Here is a 20,802-nt window from a genome sequence, read left to right on the forward strand (position 1 = left end):
CCATACCCTCTCATTCCAACTACCACCTCCTAGCTTTTGGCTCCTGGGATTAAAGATGTGTCCCTGGTTTCTATGGCTTGTGGCTGACTTTGTTTTCTAATACTCAGGCAAGCTTTAATAAATCATAAATAATATATCACCCCCTTCCACCCCATAGTACACAACCCCTGTACTTTTTCCACCATGCCCTTAGAGACCTTCCTGTTTTCTGTTCTAGACCTCAAGAATGCCTTCTTTTCTATTGCTCTGGACCCCCCAGCACAAAATAACTGTCATTACTTGAACTGAATCAGACACACACCTTTCTACCCAACTTACTTGGACAGTCTTACCCCAGAGGTTCTGGGACAGCTCACATCTATTTGGCCAGTCTCTGGCCTCTAACTTATTTTCTTAGTTTCTTCCTAAATTCAAGCTGATACAATGTGTTCTTCTCCTTTGTAGTCTGTCCCTGTAAATTAGCCAGAGAGACATGGCTACCTTATTGAACTTTCTGTCCAGTGGGGGATATAGGGTCTCTCCCTCTAAGGTCCTGCTGTCCACTCCTCAGGTAACTTATCTGGAATTAGCTATCACTACAACTCACAAGGTCATTGTCCTAGATAGCAATATCTGATCCAGTATCTTTCCCTATCACTAAGGACTGAATTCTACCCTCCTAGGAAGGACTGGCTTCTGATGCTCCTGAATTCATTTTTTTCTCTCCTCTTGCCTGCTCCTTATATGAGATGGCCCTCACATGAACCCCTCCTTGTGCTCATTACTAAGCCCTTTTGTAAGCTTCAATAGACTCCAGCCCTACATCTTCTGGAATTAACTCATCCCTTCTCTCTGTTACAGAAAAGATATCCCCTCAGTATCCTGATTCACCAACCATGGGACCTTTCTTTGTGACTACTCCATATTTATCAAACAACTAGACCATACTATTAAAGGATGGGCACCTTGTCTGCAAACTCTGGCCACAGCTGAATTTCTTATATGCAAATTAGAGAAGTTAACCATTGGGTCACCTGTTACTGCCTTCTCTCCTCACACCTGTCCTACCTTATAACATGCAAGGGTCTCTAAACACTACCCACTTCCTGAGTTCTCTCTCTCTTCAGGTAGCATTGTTAGAAGACACTATTACTATGTGCTACAGTGTACCTGAACTCAAAGTGTCATGTGAATGGAGATCCAGGGTGCACAGATGCACCTGTCTACAAAGAATTTGAGGTGGGATATTTGTCAGCCAGACATGGAGAAGTACTAAGGAGAGGTAATGAACCACATAGCAGAATGTCAATTAATATAAGTGGGTTGATTTAAGTTTTAAGAGCTAGTTGGGAACAAGCCTAAGCTAAGGCCAAACTTTTATAATTAATAGGTCTCCATCATTATTTGGGAGCTGGCAGTCCAAAGAAAGTCCAACTACAGTTTGTTTATATGAATGTCTGCCTCATGAAGATCAGGAAAGGGTGTTGGATCTGCTAGAACATGGGATGCAGATGGTTTGTAAGCTTTATGGCCTGCCATGATTGCTGGGAATGGAACCTGGGTCCCTCAGAAGATCATCAAGCATTCATAACTGCTGAGCCATCTCTCCAGCCTTTTTCCTTTTGAGATAGGGTCTCATTCTGCAGTCCTGGCTGGCCTGGACTTAGAGATCTGAGACAGTAAGCCCCCACAGTAGGCCTTTAGCTGGGTGAGAATTACTTGTGTGGAATGTCATCTACAGGCTGTGTTTGAACCCTTGATTCTTGGATGGAGATGCTGTTTGGGGAGATTGTGGAATCTTAGATGGTGTGACTATCTGGGTGGTGTGAAGTGTTGCTGGTGGGTCTTATATTGCCACTGTCCCTGCCAATGTCCTGCTTTCCACCACCAGAATGGGAACACACAGCTGCAATCTCCCATGTGCACCAACTCAGTTGTCTTCTCCATAATAATGGAATAAACCTGTTCAGATCCAAGGCCATAACTCCCTCTTCCACTGAGCCGTTTTATAAAACAAAGGTATTTCATTATTTTGTGTGGATATTTTGCCTCCACGTATATAGTATACTAAATGTATAGTATACTAAATGTGTGTCTGGTACCCACTGAGGTGAAGAGGGTGTTGAATCTCCTGGGATTAGCATTACAGTGGGTTGTAGGGTGTGGTTGCTGGGAATTGAACTCAGTTCTTCTGGAAAACAGTCCTCTTAACCACTGAACCATCTCTTCAGCCCCTGGAGCTGCTTCTTGCCACGAAGTTATGACAAGTATAATTAACATCCGCTGGGTATCCTCTCATGTGGACTTGCCATCTGAGTCTTTGCCCACTACAAAGTTGAGTATTCCATTTTCTATTTCTTCCTTGTATGAGCTTCATTATATTTAGAGCTGACATCCATCATTAGGTAGCTTTTGTGGCAAGAAAACACTTTCTACATAAACACCCCTTTTATGTGCCTCAATGTCTTGTCTGCATGTATGTGCACATGTGTGCAGTGCCCACAGGTCAGAAAAGGGTGTTGGAGTCTCTGGAACTGGAGTTACACATAGGCAGTTGAGTAGTCTGACATGGAGGCTAGAACTGAACCTGGGTTCTCTTTAAGAGCAGCCTCAGCTGTAGGTAGCCCATAGCGACTATGAACTGGCAATCCTTCTGCCTCAGCCTCCTAGGTGCTGGGATCATAGGCATGCTTCAGTCAGTTCAGTATTTTTTTTAAAAACAAAGCAGACAAAACTACCACCATGCATTTTGAGTATGTGTGAGCTGACTGGCATACAAGTGTCATGATGTGCATGTGGAAATCAGAGGACAGCTGAAGAGCTTTCTCCCTTTAGCCTGGCATGGTGAGAGACTCCATTAGTCCCAGCAGACTAAAGGCAGAGGCAGAAGGAGTTCAAAGCCAGCCTGGTTGATGTCAAGTTCCAGGATAGTGAGGACTATATAGAGACAGGGTCTCCCAAAAAAAACAAAACCCCCAAGAGTTCTCTCTCCTGTAACCATGTGGATTTCGGAGACTGACTGTAGATTGCTCAGCTGGGAACACAATTTAAGACAGCAATAGAAATCTGTGTAACTGTCACCAATGCTATCTGCTGGCAATCAGAGCAACCAGGGCAGGGCGTGAGACACTGGGAAATCTGACAAGCTGGAGACTTGGGTATCAAAATGACAGCTGGTGGCTGTTCCCTCTTAGCAAAAATGTACTGCTGACCCATGTGTCAGGCATTGATGGCTACAGGTGTGTGTTGGTCATGGAGGTGGCTGAGAGCTTTCTCCAGAAGCTTGGCATGCCCAAGAGCCAAAGACAGGAGAAAGGAGGAGGACTCTGGGCACAGCCCCAAACCATGTGGCTACTAGAACCCAAAAAAGGCACAAGAGGAACTCTCTAGAAACAAAGCATCAGGCTTTATTTTGTTATTACTTTTAATACAGGTATTGTACTGCAGACATCTGTTAGTCTTGCGATTCATACGGCCAATACACAGAAATGAAAGGAGCAGGAACTCATCTCAAGCCCTGGCTGGCACCCTCCAACCCAACACACCTGTCTCTTTTCCCCTCACAGCCTTTCCCCAAGACAAGCAAACCTAAGTTCTTCCCCAAAGACAACACCCAAGTGCTTCTTCCCCAGTGGGCATTGGGATGGAAAAGCCAGTTCAATCCACAGCAAGGAGGCAGTGTGGGCTGACAAAGGGCCAAACCCTGGCTGTGGCAAGCAAGGATTCATCACCAGGAGAGACAGGAGAATGCCATCTGCCAGCAATGTGAGGTCCTGGGCCACGCAGGTCAACCATCCCTGAGACGAGCAGAAGGAGCCCTGTCCTCTGGTGGCACCAGGTTCCAAAGGAGAGCAGTCTCTCCTGAAGGAGCTGTGACTGAAGGGTCCTGGGTGGGTATGCACAGGCCACCAAGTCCCTCACCACCAGTCCCAGGGCCTCCTGCTGCCCACTGAGCCTGGTGACCAGACCTGCCTCGGGCACCTGAGGCAGTCCCTGCACTGTCTACAGTGAGAAGCAAGTAAGGAGTAAGGCATCGAACACTTGACTCTTTCCATACGTGATGTCAGTAGGCACGCTGCTTGGGATGCTGGTTCTAAAAAACTTGTTGGCCATTTTTTTCAGAAGATCCTTTTGGTTTGAAATACTGGTCAGGAAAAACAAATGATGTAAAAATATGTGAATCATTTTCTATTAAAGAAATGAAAAGCTGATCTGCATCTAAAAGTGCAAGAGGTGAGGTGACAGAGCCCTTTCACCAGATGCCATGGCAGTGCACAGGCCATTGCTTCAGCTGCGGGAGGAGGCCAGGATGTGTTTATGCTGACATAGAAAATTATAAATTACATCGAATTAGTATCCATAATCACTATATACACACAAACCAGTTCTAAAATCCACTGGTTTACGAGTGAAAACCTCACAAGGTACAATAAAACAAGAAACATGCTTGGATGCCAGGTTGTGATTCTGTTAAAGCCATCCCACAGGATGGACGCATTCTACTCCGTCACCAGCAAGAGCATTTCTAGGGACTCACCTCTGTGACTTGGAGCAGTGCAGATACAGACCACTCTGAATGGCCACCAGTGATGCTTGCTGACAAGGGATGTTTTGGTGAATGGGTTAAAAGGCGGATGAACTACCAAAACAAAACAAAAACCAAAAAAAAAAAAAAAAAAAAAACCCAAAACAAACAAAAACAACCCAACCACAGTCATGTACACTCAATATTCTAGTGTTTCACCTGTAGAAAAGAAACGCTCTGAGCAAACAAGACCTAACAGAACATATGGCTTTACAAGAACAGCAATTCATCAACTAAGTTGTAGCAATAAATACTTAATCTCCACCAAGACTCACGCATTTGATCCGCCTGCAACAATACAGAAAACAGTTACCAATCAAAAGTGGGTTATAAAAGAACACCGAGTATTATTCAAAATCACTTTGTTAAGTCAGAACAACCAAAATAATACGCAAAGGGCTTTTCAATTGACAGCTCTGTGCCAACCTGGAAGAAAAATGAATTCAGGATTTTGTACAAGGTGGAAAATGTATGAAAACTGCCTAATACTTTGGTCACACTAATAATTGTCAAATAGTTATGTTTCAAATACAATAGATCTGTGTAGTCACTTTATAAAACTATTCTTACAACCATCTGAACTATGTATCACTACTATCATTACATGGGTGGCAAGATCTGATGTCACAGGCTACCCATTATTTAGATCAATACAATATAAACATACGCAAAAATTCTTGGTATTTCTCAATGTGCAATATTTTTACACTTCTGAATTTCTCTGTACAATGTCTTAGAATCTAGTATATAAAGGTTGCTGGTCCTGATCCCTTGCAGAGTGCAGCAGTGGCGGCTTGGTAGCTCTGGGTAACCCTCCAGAACCCCTGGGTGGTGGTGGCCTGCAGTCCTCAGTCAGCAGCAGCAGACGTCATTCATCATACAGGGCCATTAACTGACGTGTCGCTTGGCATGCTTGGCTGGTCAGTCCTACAGAGAAGGAGACAGACACCTGAGGCACTTGAAGCTGAGCAGGTCAGCTCTGCCCACCCTCCACAGGGCACGTGGCTGCCAATGGTGATGGAGCAGCAGGTGTGTGGAAGCTCCTGACTCAGCTGCTCAGAACTGCAGGCAGATATGTGTGCACACAGCCATTCAGCTTCCACAATGCTGGTTTTGGAAACTTTGCTCTGTCCTACAGGGAGTGCAAACTGACTTCCACCTGGAAAGCAAAGCTCTGCTACTAAGAAATGGAAAAAGGGAAAAAGGAAAAAAGGTGTGTGAAAAGGTCAACTATTGAGAACAAAGGGGCACAGCCGGACACTGGCTCCCACAGAGCAGAGGCAGCAGAGACACAGAGTGGCTGATGAAAGCAGAAATTGGGTCTTCTGTCAAAACCACAACCTGAGGCATTCAGACAGGCTCAGCTAGGCTGTAGCTAGAAAAACACACCCACACCCACCCACACCCACATGCTTTTTAACTGGACTGCCTTCCTTGCTAGAGGCCTGCCAGCTGTAACAGGAACCAGCAGGTGATCCCCAATATTATACTCTAATTACACATGATGGGCCCTAGTGTAGAATTCTTAGAGACTGAGAAGTCTGGAGATCAGCAGAACTAGGAATGACTGCATCTTCACAGTTCACAAGCTCTGTGTTTTAAAAACATGTTCCTTAATCTCTCAGTCCTGTTTACTCCTCGGCAGAAAGAGGACAATAATAATAATGTCCATCCCAGGGCTTTGTAGGTGTGCAAAACACTAGTATACAAGTTGTGAAAACAGAAGGTGGGACAAGACTGGTGAAGCTAGACACGGTGGCAATGCAATACTTCGGGCTGAAGCAAAGAACAGTTCTGGCAAGCCCAGGACCCAGAGCAGTGCAAGAAGCACTGGGGAGGCTGCCATCTGCACTCTTCCCCACCCTACTGGCTGCCTGCAACAGGAGTGCTGACAGTGCATCCGCTCCGCTGGAACCAGCTCAATGCCACTGCTCAGAGACCAACCCCAGTACCCCCACTTCCTGGATGCAACCCTGTAGTCTTCCCTCAAACATATTCTTTGGGCTGAGATTCACTTGTGTATGTGGCTTCACCATCGAGTCCTGTTCTGACCAGGACTGGGTGAGAAGAGCAAATGTTGATGTAGATACAAGCAGTGCCAGGTCTGCTACTGGTTTGCCTTAACACTTTACAGCTCATCCTACAGACTGAAGGGCAGGGCTGTTCATGCCATATAAATAGCTACAGAGAGCCAGGAGATGGTGGCGCACACCTTTAATCCCAGTACTCAGGAAGCAGAGGCAGGCAGATCTCTGTAAATTTCAGGCCTGCCTGGTCTACAGAGCTAGTTCCAGGACAGACAGGACTATTAACACAGAGAAACTGTATCTTCAAAAATCACCAAAAACAAAACAAAACAAAAAAAAACAACCAAACAAAAAAAGAAACAACTAGAGAGGAACCTAAATGGGTGCCCTTTGGTAAATAAGTCACTAATGTAGTGTCAAAGCAATCTGCAGTCTCTGGCCTGCCTGTTCAACAGCCTCAACCCAGGAAACCAACAGGCAGAAGTCAGAAGCTAATCTAACCAATTAAAGATACCTGCAAACCCTAGGAAAAAGGGGATTTTCCCAAATAGCTAAAGCCTAGCTGGTGTCTTTTCTTCCTAAGCCTTCCCAAGAGCAACCTGCTCACATAGTAATTACAATTAATTTATTAGGCAAAAAGAAATTTTTAAAAATCACAATCCATACGTCATTTTGCCTAGAATTTCTATGAGTAAACAAACAAGGCGGAGTGTTGCCATGAATTGGGGGGGAGGGCTTCTAGACCAGGAGTAGTGAGCGCCCCCTGCTGGTTCTTGTCCACTGGTTCAGCTGAGTGCAGCCTAGTGGAGAGTCTGGCCAGGGGAAAATACAACGCCTCTTCAATTGCTTTAAAGGTCACTTTATTCCTTCCAGAAGGAATACACATCTTATATATATATAAATATATTTTATCAGAAAAGTGAGCTCTGAGAGGTGCTGAACCAAGTTTCTTGCTGTCCAGGGCACATCCTCATTCATCTTCTGACGTAGGCTCCTGCGAATCCGTGACCACCTGGCTCTACCTGCGAGGCCGAGTGTATGGGCGTGGGCCCTCTCCAGCTGAGGCTTTGGCTTGGCCTATCCCTTCAGACCACTGGCTCAGTCTAAGCAAAAGGTGACTAGAAAGAAAACACCACATCCAAATCACATGGCTCTGGCAGTGGCTCTGCTCTGCTTAAGACAAGCCCACCCACAGGTGTCAACCCTCCAGGGACTGAGCTCTCGGGGTCTCCCCCTTCTAGGGATTAAAGTATTTAGCAGTACATGGCAAAGGGCCTCAGATAAGTCCCCAGTGTCACAAGTGTAGCTGTGGGAAATGAGGAACTAGGTCTGTTCCCCTAACAGGATCGCTGAGGACTCCATTCCTAAAGGGCTCAACACTATTCATAGCATAGCCTCAAAAGACTTGAGTTAGGATTGCCTGAGCAATCAATCATTCTTCCCCAGGACCTTCCTAAACAGGCAGCACATCAACCAGGCTTGAGCCAAGATATAAATACTGTTTCTTAGCACTTGGCTGGGGAACCAGACTACTTCAGACCTGAAAATGCCACTGTGCCTGGCACACTGCTAAAGGCTTGGGTATAGCTGCAAAGACCCTTCAAGCCCCCACCCTCAAGTCTTGAGTCCCATCTACTTTCTAGGAGATGTCAAGCAGAGGCAAGGTGGAACCTTCAGAGGGTACAGGCAGGTGGAGTGGTTACCTTTGCTCAGGACTACTGCTGGGGGTCCGGGAAGCTGCGCACTTGGCCTCTGCTGGTTCGGGGCTCTCTTCTACATCTTTGCAAGCAGCATCTTGAGAGGTAGACAGTTTTTCTTCCTCACTACAGGAGAGAGGAAGACAGGTGCATCACATACCAGGCATGATGTCCAGGGCCAGAGGATGAGGTCACATGCAAATGGCTCTGAAGTCATGACTGCCATGGAGGCAAGCCCTGGGGCTGAGCATGCTCAGGGAGGAAGGATCACAGAAATGCAGACAGTGACTGGGGAACCACGAGAGGAAAGGGCCACACGCAAGTGGGAACTGAGAAGGACAATGTAATGTGGCTGGTGTCTGAGAAAGATCGGTCCGTGTCACCGTACATACCGGTAGGACTTCAACACTCTGAGGCCAAGTGTGCAAAACAGAAAAAGAAATGTACAAGAGTTTCAGAACACTCCTAGAAATGAGGAATTGGGGAAACATGTCCACGACTGCACATGGCACCCCGCAGATTCGGTGGAGGTGTGAAGAGAACCTGTTTGAAGGAACAGGAGCCTTTAGTCCCACCGTGCACTCAAGGCTACACCCACCACTCGCACATGCTCCTGGCTTGCAGCCTTGCCTCAGACAAGAGGTACCCTCCGCTAAGCCAGGTGGAAAGCCTTCTGCTGCCCTCCAACAGCGCATGCCTAGAACAGACTAGGAAGGAACAGGGAGCCAAGAGCCAAAGCAAGCAGTGAACAAGAGCCAGAGTTGCCCATAGGCAGCTCTTGATGGAGAAGACAGCAGGCACATTCCTGACTGATTTGGAAGCTTAGCTGCATCCTGTTCTACCTGGATTCACACTTCGCCTAATTCAAAGGGATTCCAAAAGGAAGGCTGGTCCTCCTCAGATCTAAGCCTTGAGTTAGACTTGCATACGAAATCCCTCACTTTAGGGCAGCTGACCAGGCCGTTCAGGAAACTAATTGCAACCTATAGATCTGGTGCAGGCCTGATTCCCAGGCATTCCACAGTGCTGGGGGTAGAGGCAGGGCATCGCAGGCTAATGGTACTATACCACCAAGCTATATCCCAATCCCTCATAACTTCTTTGTCAACTCACCTTTCTCATCCTCTTCTACTCCTTTCCCTCTAAGGCAACTACTCTACTGCACTTATCTATCACTATGTGTTTATTCTGAATTCTGGACCATGTGCTCTAAAGCAACAGCACTATGCCTACAGTAAGCATCCACCTCTCTGTGGTTCCCTACAGCCACAAGCAACCAAACCCCACTCTACCTCTAGGTCTCAGGCTGCCGGGAACCATAACCACCAGCACCAGCGTTTCTTAGGGTGGTACACCCAGGAAAAGAAAATTGTAAGCCATCTTTTGATCAGCAAAAAACCCTCTCTTACAAACATGCCTTCCTCGCTATCAAGGCCTGTTCCCAGCCCAAGTCTCTTTCTAATTTCCTAAAAACTCCATGAGAATGGGTTGTGTGCCTGCTCTCATCTTTACAGTGACTCAGAGTGCTTCTTTATTTTTTGAGTCTTTGGTTTACCTGCCTGTAAATTGTTGTCTTTTGCTCATATTCGGAGTGGGTTTCTCTATGAGACAGTTCTCACCATGTAGTCCAGACTAGTCTCAAAATGACTAGACGTGGCTCAGTTGGAAGAGTGCTCACTTAGCATGCACCAAGCCCAAGGTTACCTCCTCAGGAACTGAGAGGTGGATTCAGGAAGATTACAGATTCAAGATTATCATCCTAGTGAGTTCAGAACAGTCTAGGCTGTATGGAATTCTGTCTTAAACAAAACAGTCTTTCTATGTATCCCAGACAGGCCTGGGCTGTCCAAAGTCCCTGACTGGCACTTTTGATTACTGGGATCACCATGCCCTGTGGCTTTTCTTGTTTTCATCAGCACAGAGGGACCCCTTGAATACTAAATTCCACTCTCTTGTTTAGGCACTACACATTTCTTTCCCAATCGCTTTCTGCTCTTCCTAATCATTGACGGAGATTTTTAACATCAATGTTGATCTCTCAATTCTTTGTGCATTAGTTTCTGGTTTTGCTCTTAAATTTTTATTTTGTGTATGAGTATTTTGCCTGCATGTAATGTGCACCATGTGTATGGCTGGTTTCTACAGAGGCCAGAAGGTGTCAAATCTTCTGGAGCTGGAGAATTTCTAGCTATATTTTAAGGGTATTTGGAACAAATTCCTTCTAGGAACTCTTACTGAACCTGAAGACTAATTTGACTTGGCAGATTATGTAGCACTAAGCTGTCCCACGATGGTGTGTAATGTCTCTACTTACCTAGGTCATTTCAAATTTCTCTACAGAAATCTTCATTATAATAATTCCTAAATGAAAATGAACTTCAGAGTTGTGTGTTTGTGCTTAGTTTTGTTGTATTTTTTTTATCTTACAGTAGTGTTTGTTTGATTTGCATTTTTTGGTTTGGTTTTGGAGAAAAATGAAGTTTGGGTGGGTAGGGATGTAAAGAGGGGATCTAGGAGGAGTGAGGGTGCATGGTTATAATACACTGCATAATTTTTTTAATAAAAAATTTCTAAATGGACATATTGATACGTTTTTTGAAAGGTATGTACCAACACCCCTAGCTTAAGATTACTCATTTTAAAAAAAATGGTCTTGAACATTTTTTTTTTCTGACTTCTGTTTGTTACTGACTGGGCTGGCTCACTGCCAAGTCTGCAAACCAGCAGCTTTCACTACTTTCCTCATGAGCTCTCCAGCCTTTGTTTCCAGGACAGCCTATGGAAGCAGTGACCATTAACAGCTTCCTTCTGTCCTCTAGATCCCAAAGTGGATGAACCCAATACTGATACTTCTTTTAATTCTTAGAAAAGTTAATGGGATTCACCCTTCTGTTATGGTGGTTCAGAGTATTAACCATATATTAACTATAAAACCTGATATTAAAAACCTTGCATTGTCAGTAAATATCATCCACCAGACTTCTGTACTTTGTTTGGAAGTAAGTACTCTATTTTGTGGTTTTGGAAATGATCTGGGTGAGGGGTTTGGCATTTTTCTACTTTCTGTAACTTAAGCTGGCGATCGTACGCCTGAGCAGCACCACGGTCGATATTAGCCAGCAGGCAGGCATCCCTGTGCACTTTGCTTGTTTATCCCCAGAGATTCAAACTTCAGTATATCCTTATTCACCTTTAAATGTGAGTTCTCTCTCTTGGTGACACCAAACTCTTTCTATATTCTACCTGTTCTTTCCTGGTTGTGGCTTGTCTTTTTGGTTAAAAAACATTTCACCCTCAAATAGTCAAGACATTTTCTGTTTGAAGCTGCATTCTATTCACATTGAGGCCAGAAGTCTGATTTTGTTTTCTCTCAAGGGGCAATCATTTTTTATTAGTATGCAGTTTTCCTCACTGGAGTGTATGTCATTCTAACTTATCAAGTTCAGGCTGGGGGGGGGGGGCTGTGTGTTAGTTAGTATTTGGTCATCATCACTTTATTAAAACAGTCTTTAGAATTTACCTATGGTGAAGCCCTAACTCCATCTTTTCTGCTCTTCTTCAGAAATAGCACAGCTTCTGTCAAACTGTCTGTGGATGATGTGGATTTGATTGATTTTAAACATCATTTTTGTTGAGAAATGTCAAGGGTATCTTTCCATTAATAAACCTGGCACATCTCTTTGTATTTATTGCAGAGCTTTTATAGGTTCCAATAAGGTTTTAAATTCTTTTCCCATAAAATTTATATTCTTGTTCATGAGGTCTCATATTTTATTAATACACAGAACTCAATCACCTGGTTTACAGGACAAAATTAGTTTTCTTATGTATTCCAAAAAATTAATTCCAATTTTATCTATAGATTTAATCAGAATGTTCTATACAGAAAGTCAGTCTATAAACAATGGCTATTTTATCTACCTCACATCTTTACAGCTTTCATTTTCATACTGCACTAAGATACAGACACAGTGCTGAGGAAAAGCAGACACTAGGTGGCGCTGGCTCTTGTTTGTAATATTCCACTATCACTAGTAATTACACAACACTCCAATGTGACCTCATGCCAACGTTACAGTTTTATAATTTGAATACACTGCAGAGGGGGCTGGAGAGATAGCTCTGCTCTTCCAGAGGTGGCTTATAACCACCTATAGCTTCAGTCTTAGGGGACCTGACACCTTCTGGTCTTTGTGGGCACTAAATACATGTGCCTACATGTATTTAGACATATATGCAGGCAAAACACCTATACACATAAAATAAAATTGGAAAAATAAATTGGCTGTATTTTGTTTGCTATTTTTAAAATTGATTTTATTTATTATTATATGTATATACGTAAGGTGTATCTGTGTCTTAGAGAATAACTTTTAGGGGTTGCTCAGGAGCTCCAGGCTTGCATAGCAAATACTTTTACCTGTTAAGCCATTGTGTGTGTGTGTGTAAGTATGTACCTGTCTGCATGCACTTGTGTGTGCATACATATGGAAACCAGAGCTCAACCCTGGTGTCATGCCTTAGGAGCCATTCACTTTTTTTTAGTCCCTCAAACTGGGACTTGGTGTTCAACGAGTTGTTGAGGCTGGCTGGCCAGTGAGTCCGAGGGTTCCTCCGATTTTTGCCTCCCTAAGTGCATGGTACCATGCCCAACTTTTTATGTGAGTACTGAGGATTAAACTCAGTACTCACTCTTGCAAGGCACTCCCTTTACCAACTGAGCTGCCTCTCCATCCCCTCGTTTACAAGCTTTTAATGGAAGAGTGTTGACTGCATATGCCACACATGGCATCCTTACAATTTATTTCTCTCTCATTTGTGGTTCTGTCATGTGGTGACCTCATTAGGCATAGAGAAAGGCTCTAAGCACCGCCTTAGCTGCAGGCTTGATGGAAGTGTTTCTGTTACCCTGTAGTTTCCAGATTTAAATTTCCATGATTGCTTTTCTATCCCATGAATTGTAGAAATGAGTCTGCTATTTTCTAATCAAGTCTGGTGTTGTTAGCACTAACCTCTTGCTGCTGAATTACAATGATTACATTACAACTACAGAACACAATATATCTGCATGCCACTGTGCCTTGCGCGGACAGGTGGGCTCTGAAAGCAGATGTCCGTGACAATTTAGCAAAGCTGAATACTTGTCAATCTGCTAGACTCTGAAGACACACACACACGAGGAAAAACGCACTTTAGGGGCCTAAAATTCTCCATCTCTTGGTTAACATTAATGGAGATGTTAGAAAGCTAGCCTTTGAATACTCATTTGAACCTAAAATTGTTTGTGTCTGGTTTCTTCCCTCCTTCCTCCCGACAAGCTGTCACCGTAGGAGCCCCAGGCTCTGGTTACCTTTTGAAGACGGCAGTCTCTGTCTTGGCGTCTACAGTGAGGCTGAGTGTTTCCTTCATGCCGCCATTCATCACGGTCTCAGTTACCTTGTCTGTACTCTCGGCATCCTCTTCCCCATCTGAGCTGGCTTCCATGGCCACGCTGCCTCCTGGTGCTGAAAGTGCACACAGTGGACAGTCACATCCACTAAACCTACTGTGGAGCTAATGCCCTTTTCTCTGAAGACTCCTGTGCCTTAGTCCCACCTACTGCTTAACATGTTAAGAGTGGCAGCTCCACCTGACTAAATTCTTGATGGGCACCAGCGCTTCTAAATGCCCACTGGGTTGGCTCTCTCACAGGTTTTCCTCATTGAAGGACTAGCAAGTTACAAAGAGCCTTCCCAGCTCTGTGTCCACATGGTCAGTTTCCTTCTAGCAGACCCCATTGCTCATAGGCCTACAACACAGGGGAATGTGCCTAGGGATCTTTCCTTTGTTCTACATGTTATGTTGGCCACATGTTATGTTGGCCATGAGCTTAGACTTGCCCCACTTTTAATTTGTGCAACCCCAAATAGAGGAGACTATTCTAAGTCTAAGAGGAGACTTACCCATCAAACCAGCTACAATGGTATTTTAAATGTTAAGTTGCCACAGTTTTAGAAACAACATCTCAACTGAGTAGCCCTCTTTATCAGATAGGTCTGCAGGGGTCACATGGACATTAACTATCATAGGTGGACATATCCAACTGTGGGCCAGGCTCTCAACTGTCGACAAGAAAGCTGGTTGAGGATGATAGCAGCTAGGTGGTGTTTATGCTCTTTGCTCCTGCCGGTGTATTCAATGTGGCTAGCTGCTCGAGTTCCCAATTGATGGACTATAACCTCAAATTGTTAAGTCAAATAAAGCTTTTCCTTTGCTATGATCTCTTTCCCAACCCCCCCCCATCAGATATTTTATCATAGCAACAAAAAAGAAACTTGAATACCACGACAATGAAGTTCTGACAGAATTTTTGTGGGCTCAATTATTAGTAGTGAGAATGTCCCCTCCCCCCAGCTACCTCTTCTGGCTCTGGCTTTAAGGCCTCTGCTTACTGCCTCTTTCTTTTCCCAGAAACTCATTGCTTCGTTCCTTCCTGAGGCTCTTGCCCCCATACACACACTCCCTACCACATGCTGTTGGTATCACTCTCTCAAATGGCTCTTCATTATTTTGCAAACAGTTCAGAATCATGCAAGAAACACAGGTGAACAAACATTCTGAGCAATGAGACATCTGTTTGTATGGGAAAGAAAAACCAGCCCTACAGCCTAGACCAAGTTCACACCCCCATGTACCTCAGCAAAACCCTAGGGGTCTTCAGGAACAGGATGGAGGCATGGTATCTTATCTGGTCTTCTCCACTCTGGGTATTACACTTCCTCATCTCTCTGGCTTTAGATACCTACCCTTAATGACATTATTAACCATTGGAACCCAACTCTAGATTCCCCGTTTTGTGGTTCTGTCACAATACAGTTTCTTCTCCTATCATGATCTATGGACATCAGAGCCACACTATCATATTTTCCTGTCTCCTTTCAGTCTGAGCCCAAGCCTGGTCTGGTTTCTTCTATTTGCTGTGAGCATACTGGCTCACTGCACTCACCCTCTGGCTGAGTGACCAAGGCAGCTGCACCAGGTGTCAAGGGATCCATAGGCTCAGTGCTGGTTTCCATTTCCACAGGAGAATTACTCCTTAAAGACTCCTTTGTGCTTTCAGAAAAGAAAAAAATTCAGATATCAGCAGTAGGAACAGACCTCAGTTACACAAAATGAAACATGAAATCCACACTTTGTCAGGGACCGGCTCTTACTGCCCTCGGTCCACCTGGAGAACATGTGAAGCTCCACAGCTCTGGAAGTGCCATCTGCTTAACACCCTGGAGCTGACCTTCCCAGGGTATCTGATGAAAAACCTCTCTGTTTTGCTGTAGTGCACAGCTATGACAGTCTGCCCAAATCATATGCTTACTCTTAATTCTGTTTGAGGCACCACATTTAACTCAGAGGTAAAACAAGGTGTAGAATATATGCTCACATCAAATGTACACCACCTGCTTCACTTTGAAAAAGGTTCAAAACAGCACAGGCTTGCTCACCTCAGAGAGGATGTGAACTCTGAAAAAGAAGCCCAGCCCGTCTCTTTAGTTGGCATGGGCTCCTCTGTGCTCCAGACATCAGATCCCACTGAGTCTAAGGGTGCGCCATGGGTGGTTTCCATTGGGACGTCAAAGTTGGCTGACCAAGTAGGTGCTGAAATGAAGGTAGGATTATCATTTGGAGAAGTCATTCCTTGAGTTTAACAAGAGATCATCTTTCTGATGCTGAGTGTAGTGGAGTGTGCCTGTCATTTCAGACACTTGGGAAACTGAGCTAGAATTGTTCAAGTCCAGGCAGACCTTGGGGACCCTCAAAATGAAAATTATTTTTCAAAACCAGGTTAGCAGATAAGAAGAAAGTAGTTACTATGGGAGAAAAGTTAACATGGTGCTACTTGAGGGTGGGGCTGGGATAATCACTGGAATGTTAGGTGAGTTTTATGGGTTTTCATCTAGCAATTTGATTCCTAGGAATCTTTTCCAATAGAATTATTATACAAAGATAAAAATTTCACCTCACAATTACGGTTCCTGCTCACCATATGCAAAATTCTGGCACACCCCATTCATGATTCCATAGACAAAATTATTTCATTTCTGTAGCCTGTTTGTGTTCTTTTAAAAATAATATACTTTTAATTATATATGTGCAGGCACCCATAGCAGGCAGAAGATATTCAGATCTCATGGAGCTTGAGGCGGCTGTGAATGACCTGACCAAGTTGCTGCAAACTGAACTCAGGCCCTTGGCAATGGCAGCATGTGTTCATAGATAAGCACTGAGACACCTCTCCAGCACCAGTCTATGGCTTTTCCACTGCTGTTAGAGTATCAGCTCCTGGAACTGGAGGTAGATGGTGGGAAGGGAGGTATGTTCTCTAGCTGGACTTGTAAAGACAATGTTCAAATCGAATCTGTCTTCTCCAAGTATATTTAACTTGTCCCTCCTTAGGAAAGATTCTGGAAAGGCATGCATGCAAGAAGTTAGATGGTGGGAACGATACTTTTACCTCAACTGTGCCTCAGAGGCCATCTCAAATGCCACAAGCCATTCTTTTGCCAATTTCCAAAAAAGCAGGCTATTTTTCTCTTTCTTTCTTTCTTTTTTTTTTTTTTTTTTTTTTTTTGGTTTGGTTTTTTGAGACAGGATTTCTCTGTAGCTTTGACTGTCCCAGAACTTACTCTGTAGACCAGGCTGGCCTTGAACTTACAGAGATAAAAACAGGCAATTTCAAGTACTAGAACTAACTCCTAAGAACAGAATGACTCACGTTCATTCAGGTCTACCTCCATCTTGTCCTCTGTGTTTGCACTGCTGGACTCAAACAGGTCCTGTTTGGTCCCATCTTCTTCTTCTGAGTCTGTACTTTCTTCACTGTCCGTACTGCCAGAGCTACAAAACAACACTGCAATATTTAAGCTGCATAATCAGTGACCAGCCAGATCCACAAAAATTTACACCTACAGTGTGAAAAAACAAGCACTGCACTTGAGCTAAACCTTGACTGCCTACATCATTTCACAAAGAAGGCTCTGCATGTCCCAAGGGAACTATTAAGAATCTTTCCAGACTTTCTGTTTTGTTCTTTTGTTTGTTTTGAGTTAGGGTTTCTTTGTATAGTCCTGGCTGTCCTGGGACTTGCTCTGTAGACCAGGCTGGCCTCAAACTTAAGAGATCCACCTGCCTCTGCCTCCTGAGTACTGGGATCTTTTCTTCTCCTTACCCTCTATATACCATCTTATGATGTTGAAATTTTTTTTTTTTTGTAATTGAAAAGAGACTTCTAAAGGCTGTGCACACGTTCCTGATACCACTTCTGATCTGCAGTGTATGAACCCTACCAGCTGTGGCATGCACACATTCTCTCCCAGCATATGTGAAGCTGAGGCAAGAAGCTGCTTTTGGACATGTTATTTATCACTGCAACAGAAACCCAACTAAAACATAAATTGTACCAGGGACTATTGCTGTGATACCATATTTTTAGGAGAAATACACAAGGATTTTAGAACATTGAGTCGGAAAAGCCGCTGAGTGCTTGGGTTTAATGGGCTACTGAGTGTGAGTCTGAGAGAATGTTGAGAGTAATTCAGAATGGAGGCCTGGCTTGTGAAGTCTGAGAAGGAAGTAAAGACTGGATCAGGGGCATTTAGTATTTGGTATTAGAAATCAGTGGTTTTGGTCAACTGGGGCTGAAGAATTGGCTACGATTAACAAAAGACCAGAACCATTAAAGTGAAACCTTTGCTTTGTTGGGACAATCAATACAGATCCAGATGCAGCTGAGATGAAAAGACAAGCATAACTGAGTCAAAATCTTCTGGGAAGTGTTTTTTTTTTTTTTTTGTCTGTATGGATTGAAGAACAACTTGTAAGCAATTATGAAAAAAACATCTCTTAGGATTTTGTTGGATGTTGTGTGGAACTCAAGCTAATGGTTACCTCCAGTTCATCAACACTCATGAGTTTTAGAGTTCAGTGCATCAGCCTATAGAGCTGTTCCTTACTTTTTATAGTATTATGAATAGCATAGTTTAGTAATTTCAACAGTTCCAATCGGGAAAGATATAATTATACTGATCATGCACTATGAAATTTTGTTAAATGCGTTTGATTTATCCTACAGTGCTTTCCTATACCCAAGCAAACTTTCTACATTAATGATGCTGTCTAAGAAATGTTCAATTTCTTCCTTATGATCTGCCATCTTTGAATCTTTTCTAAATGAAATATCTAGCAGTCTGGCATAATGATGAGCAGAAGCTACTCATCAAACACACTTGTGAGCTCCCAATCTCCAAGGGAAGTTATTCAACTCTATAATTTCATCAATACATTTAGTAAAGGTGAAAAAATTTCTTTCTACTTTTATTGTATGGAGACAGTTTAAATTTAAGAATGGATGTGGACACTTGAAAGAGGTTCAAGCAATTCTGAAGTCTTGGAATAAACTCTTAGTTCCTCTTCTGTGTCACTGTATTTGATCTGCCTTTAAAATAGATTTTAGGCCAGGGTCTCATTATGTAGCTCAGACTGGTCTCAAAATTTGTATCCCCCTGCCTCAGGCTGGGCACTAACTAAACCACAGGTATCTGACACCACAGCTGACAGGCTACAACTTTTAAAGGGATTTCTGTTTATGACAGCTACAACCCAGTTTTCTTGTGTATAATACGAACAAGTCAAATTTTTGTAGTCAGAAATAGTTATGTGGTCTTAGAATTAGAGGGATAACAGCCTTTCTTTTCAGTATCCTAGGACTTGCCATTTCTTTCTGAAATGCTTTGGCACATCAGTGAAGTTCCAGATTCTAGATTTCTCATCTTGTGTGTCTTCCCAAGCATTGATCTTACAGGTAAATGTTAATAGGTCTGCCTGATGAGAAGTTTTAGAACAGAAACTCAAGTCTAATAGATACAGCACTGTTCATGCCTACACCCCCAAAACCTTTTTCTTAATTACGGTTCTTCGTATCAATCAAAGATTATATAGGTTGCCATTAACATATAGGCTGTTCATTATATCTTACCACTTTCAATCATTTTACTGTTTGTCCAACCTCTAGTGACATCAACACTCATTCCTACCATTAGCTTATACGTTTTCTTGCTCATCTGGAAGCTTACTACAACGATCTTCTCGTAGAGCAACTTCTATTTCACTAGTTTCCTCTGGGGTTTTTGTACTCTATTCCAGATCCTATTCTAATCTTTACATTTTGGCTTTAATTTGCTCATCTATTTTCTTAATGTGTAAGCCAAGGTCACTGGTATGAGGTGCTTTAAATCTAATATAGCTAGTTATTGCCCACATTCTGCTATACTGGCATTTTATTTCCTTCAATTTGAAAAACCTTGAAGTTCCATTTCCTCCTTATCCCACAGTTTCACTATGTAGCTAAGAGCTCACTCACAATAAATCACTAGCTCCCAAGTGCTGAGATGTGTGCTTCCACACCCATTTCCCAGAGACCTGTTACTGATTCCCAATTTAACTCTTCTATCAGAAGATTAACAGAAGTGTTCAGAATTTTCTCAGACTTGATTTATGGCTTGAATGTGGTTTTTTGCTAGATAGAATGCCCAGTTTATAAATGTGTAAGTAGTATATGCTGGAAGATGGTGTGGTTCAAGCAGTCTACTTAGTAGCCATATGAATTCTGTTTATTTCATTAATTACCAAGAGGGGTGCTGAATGATCTGCCTGTAACTCAATTTTCTTACCATACTTTGCAATTCTATTCTTTTTTGTCTGCTGAATTTGAAGCTGTGCCATTAGGTAAAAAGTAGTTTAAACCTGTTATGTCCTTTTAATGAACTCATCTCCTTCTTAGTGAGAGAATGTGCATGCACACATGTGCTAGAGAGCAAGCATTCATATGTGCAGAGAGCAGAAGTGGGGGGGGGTCTCAGTTGGCTTTAATTTTTAAAAAAGAAGTTTCTCACTGAACCTGGAGGAGACTGCTAGTTAGCTAGACATTACATGCTAAACAGAGATGGGTCAGTGGGTAAACGTGCTTCATGTCAAGCCTGATGAACTGAATTTGATCCCAGGACCCACATGCTCGAAGGGAAAAAAGTGATTCTTGCAAGATGCCTCTGACTTGCACACATGCATGTGCTAAGGAATGCATGTGCAAACACACACATGTACAACCTAAATAAATAACAAAATTTCTTCACTAAGTTACCTGCAAAGGAGAACCAGATTAAAAGAGAGAAAAAAAAAAAAAAAAAAAAAAAAGAGGAGGAGAAGCACAGGTTCATATTCCTATGTAAAGAGTTTTAGGATGGCTTTACCTGCCATGTTGTGAGAAAAACAGAGGAGGCTGGCCCATTCCCTCTTACTATTTTTTTCTGTCTATTTACTTAATGTGTATGGGTGTTTTGCCTGCATGTATGTCTGTGTATCACTTCTGTGCCCACAGAGGTCACAGAAGGCAATGGGTTCTTTGAAACTGGAGTTACAGATGGCTATGAGCTGTCATGTGGGTACTGGGAATGAATCTGAAGTCTTCTGTGCTCTAACCACTGGG

At 43.3% G+C, this 20,802-nt stretch overlaps 1 protein-coding gene across 7 annotated transcripts in view; it reads right to left on the reverse strand.

Annotated features, from left to right (window-relative positions):
• Positions 1-3,366: 3,366 nt before the first annotated feature.
• The window catches only part of Ppp6r3 (protein phosphatase 6 regulatory subunit 3), a 107,436-nt gene continuing 90,000 nt past the window's right edge, over positions 3,367-20,802 (reverse strand). For 6 of the 7 annotated variants that reach the window (XM_051193514.1, XM_051193513.1, XM_051193512.1 and 3 more), the window contains 3 exons: positions 17,038-17,159; positions 15,767-15,920; positions 15,191-15,380 (listed from right to left, as the gene is read on the reverse strand). In XM_051193514.1, coding sequence (XP_051049471.1) covers positions 15,206-15,380; positions 15,767-15,920; positions 17,038-17,159 — 451 coding nt within the window. In that variant the 3' untranslated portion in view covers positions 15,191-15,205. Of the gene's footprint in view, positions 5,492-8,294; positions 8,415-8,680; positions 8,699-13,638; positions 13,793-15,190; positions 15,381-15,766; positions 15,921-17,037; positions 17,160-20,802 lie in introns of those variants that run through there. The other variant, XM_051193515.1, reaches the window with a different exon arrangement.

Source organism: Phodopus roborovskii, unplaced genomic scaffold, assembly GCF_943737965.1.
Source record: "Phodopus roborovskii unplaced genomic scaffold, PHOROB, whole genome shotgun sequence".
NCBI classification, from domain to species: domain Eukaryota; kingdom Metazoa; phylum Chordata; class Mammalia; order Rodentia; family Cricetidae; genus Phodopus; species Phodopus roborovskii.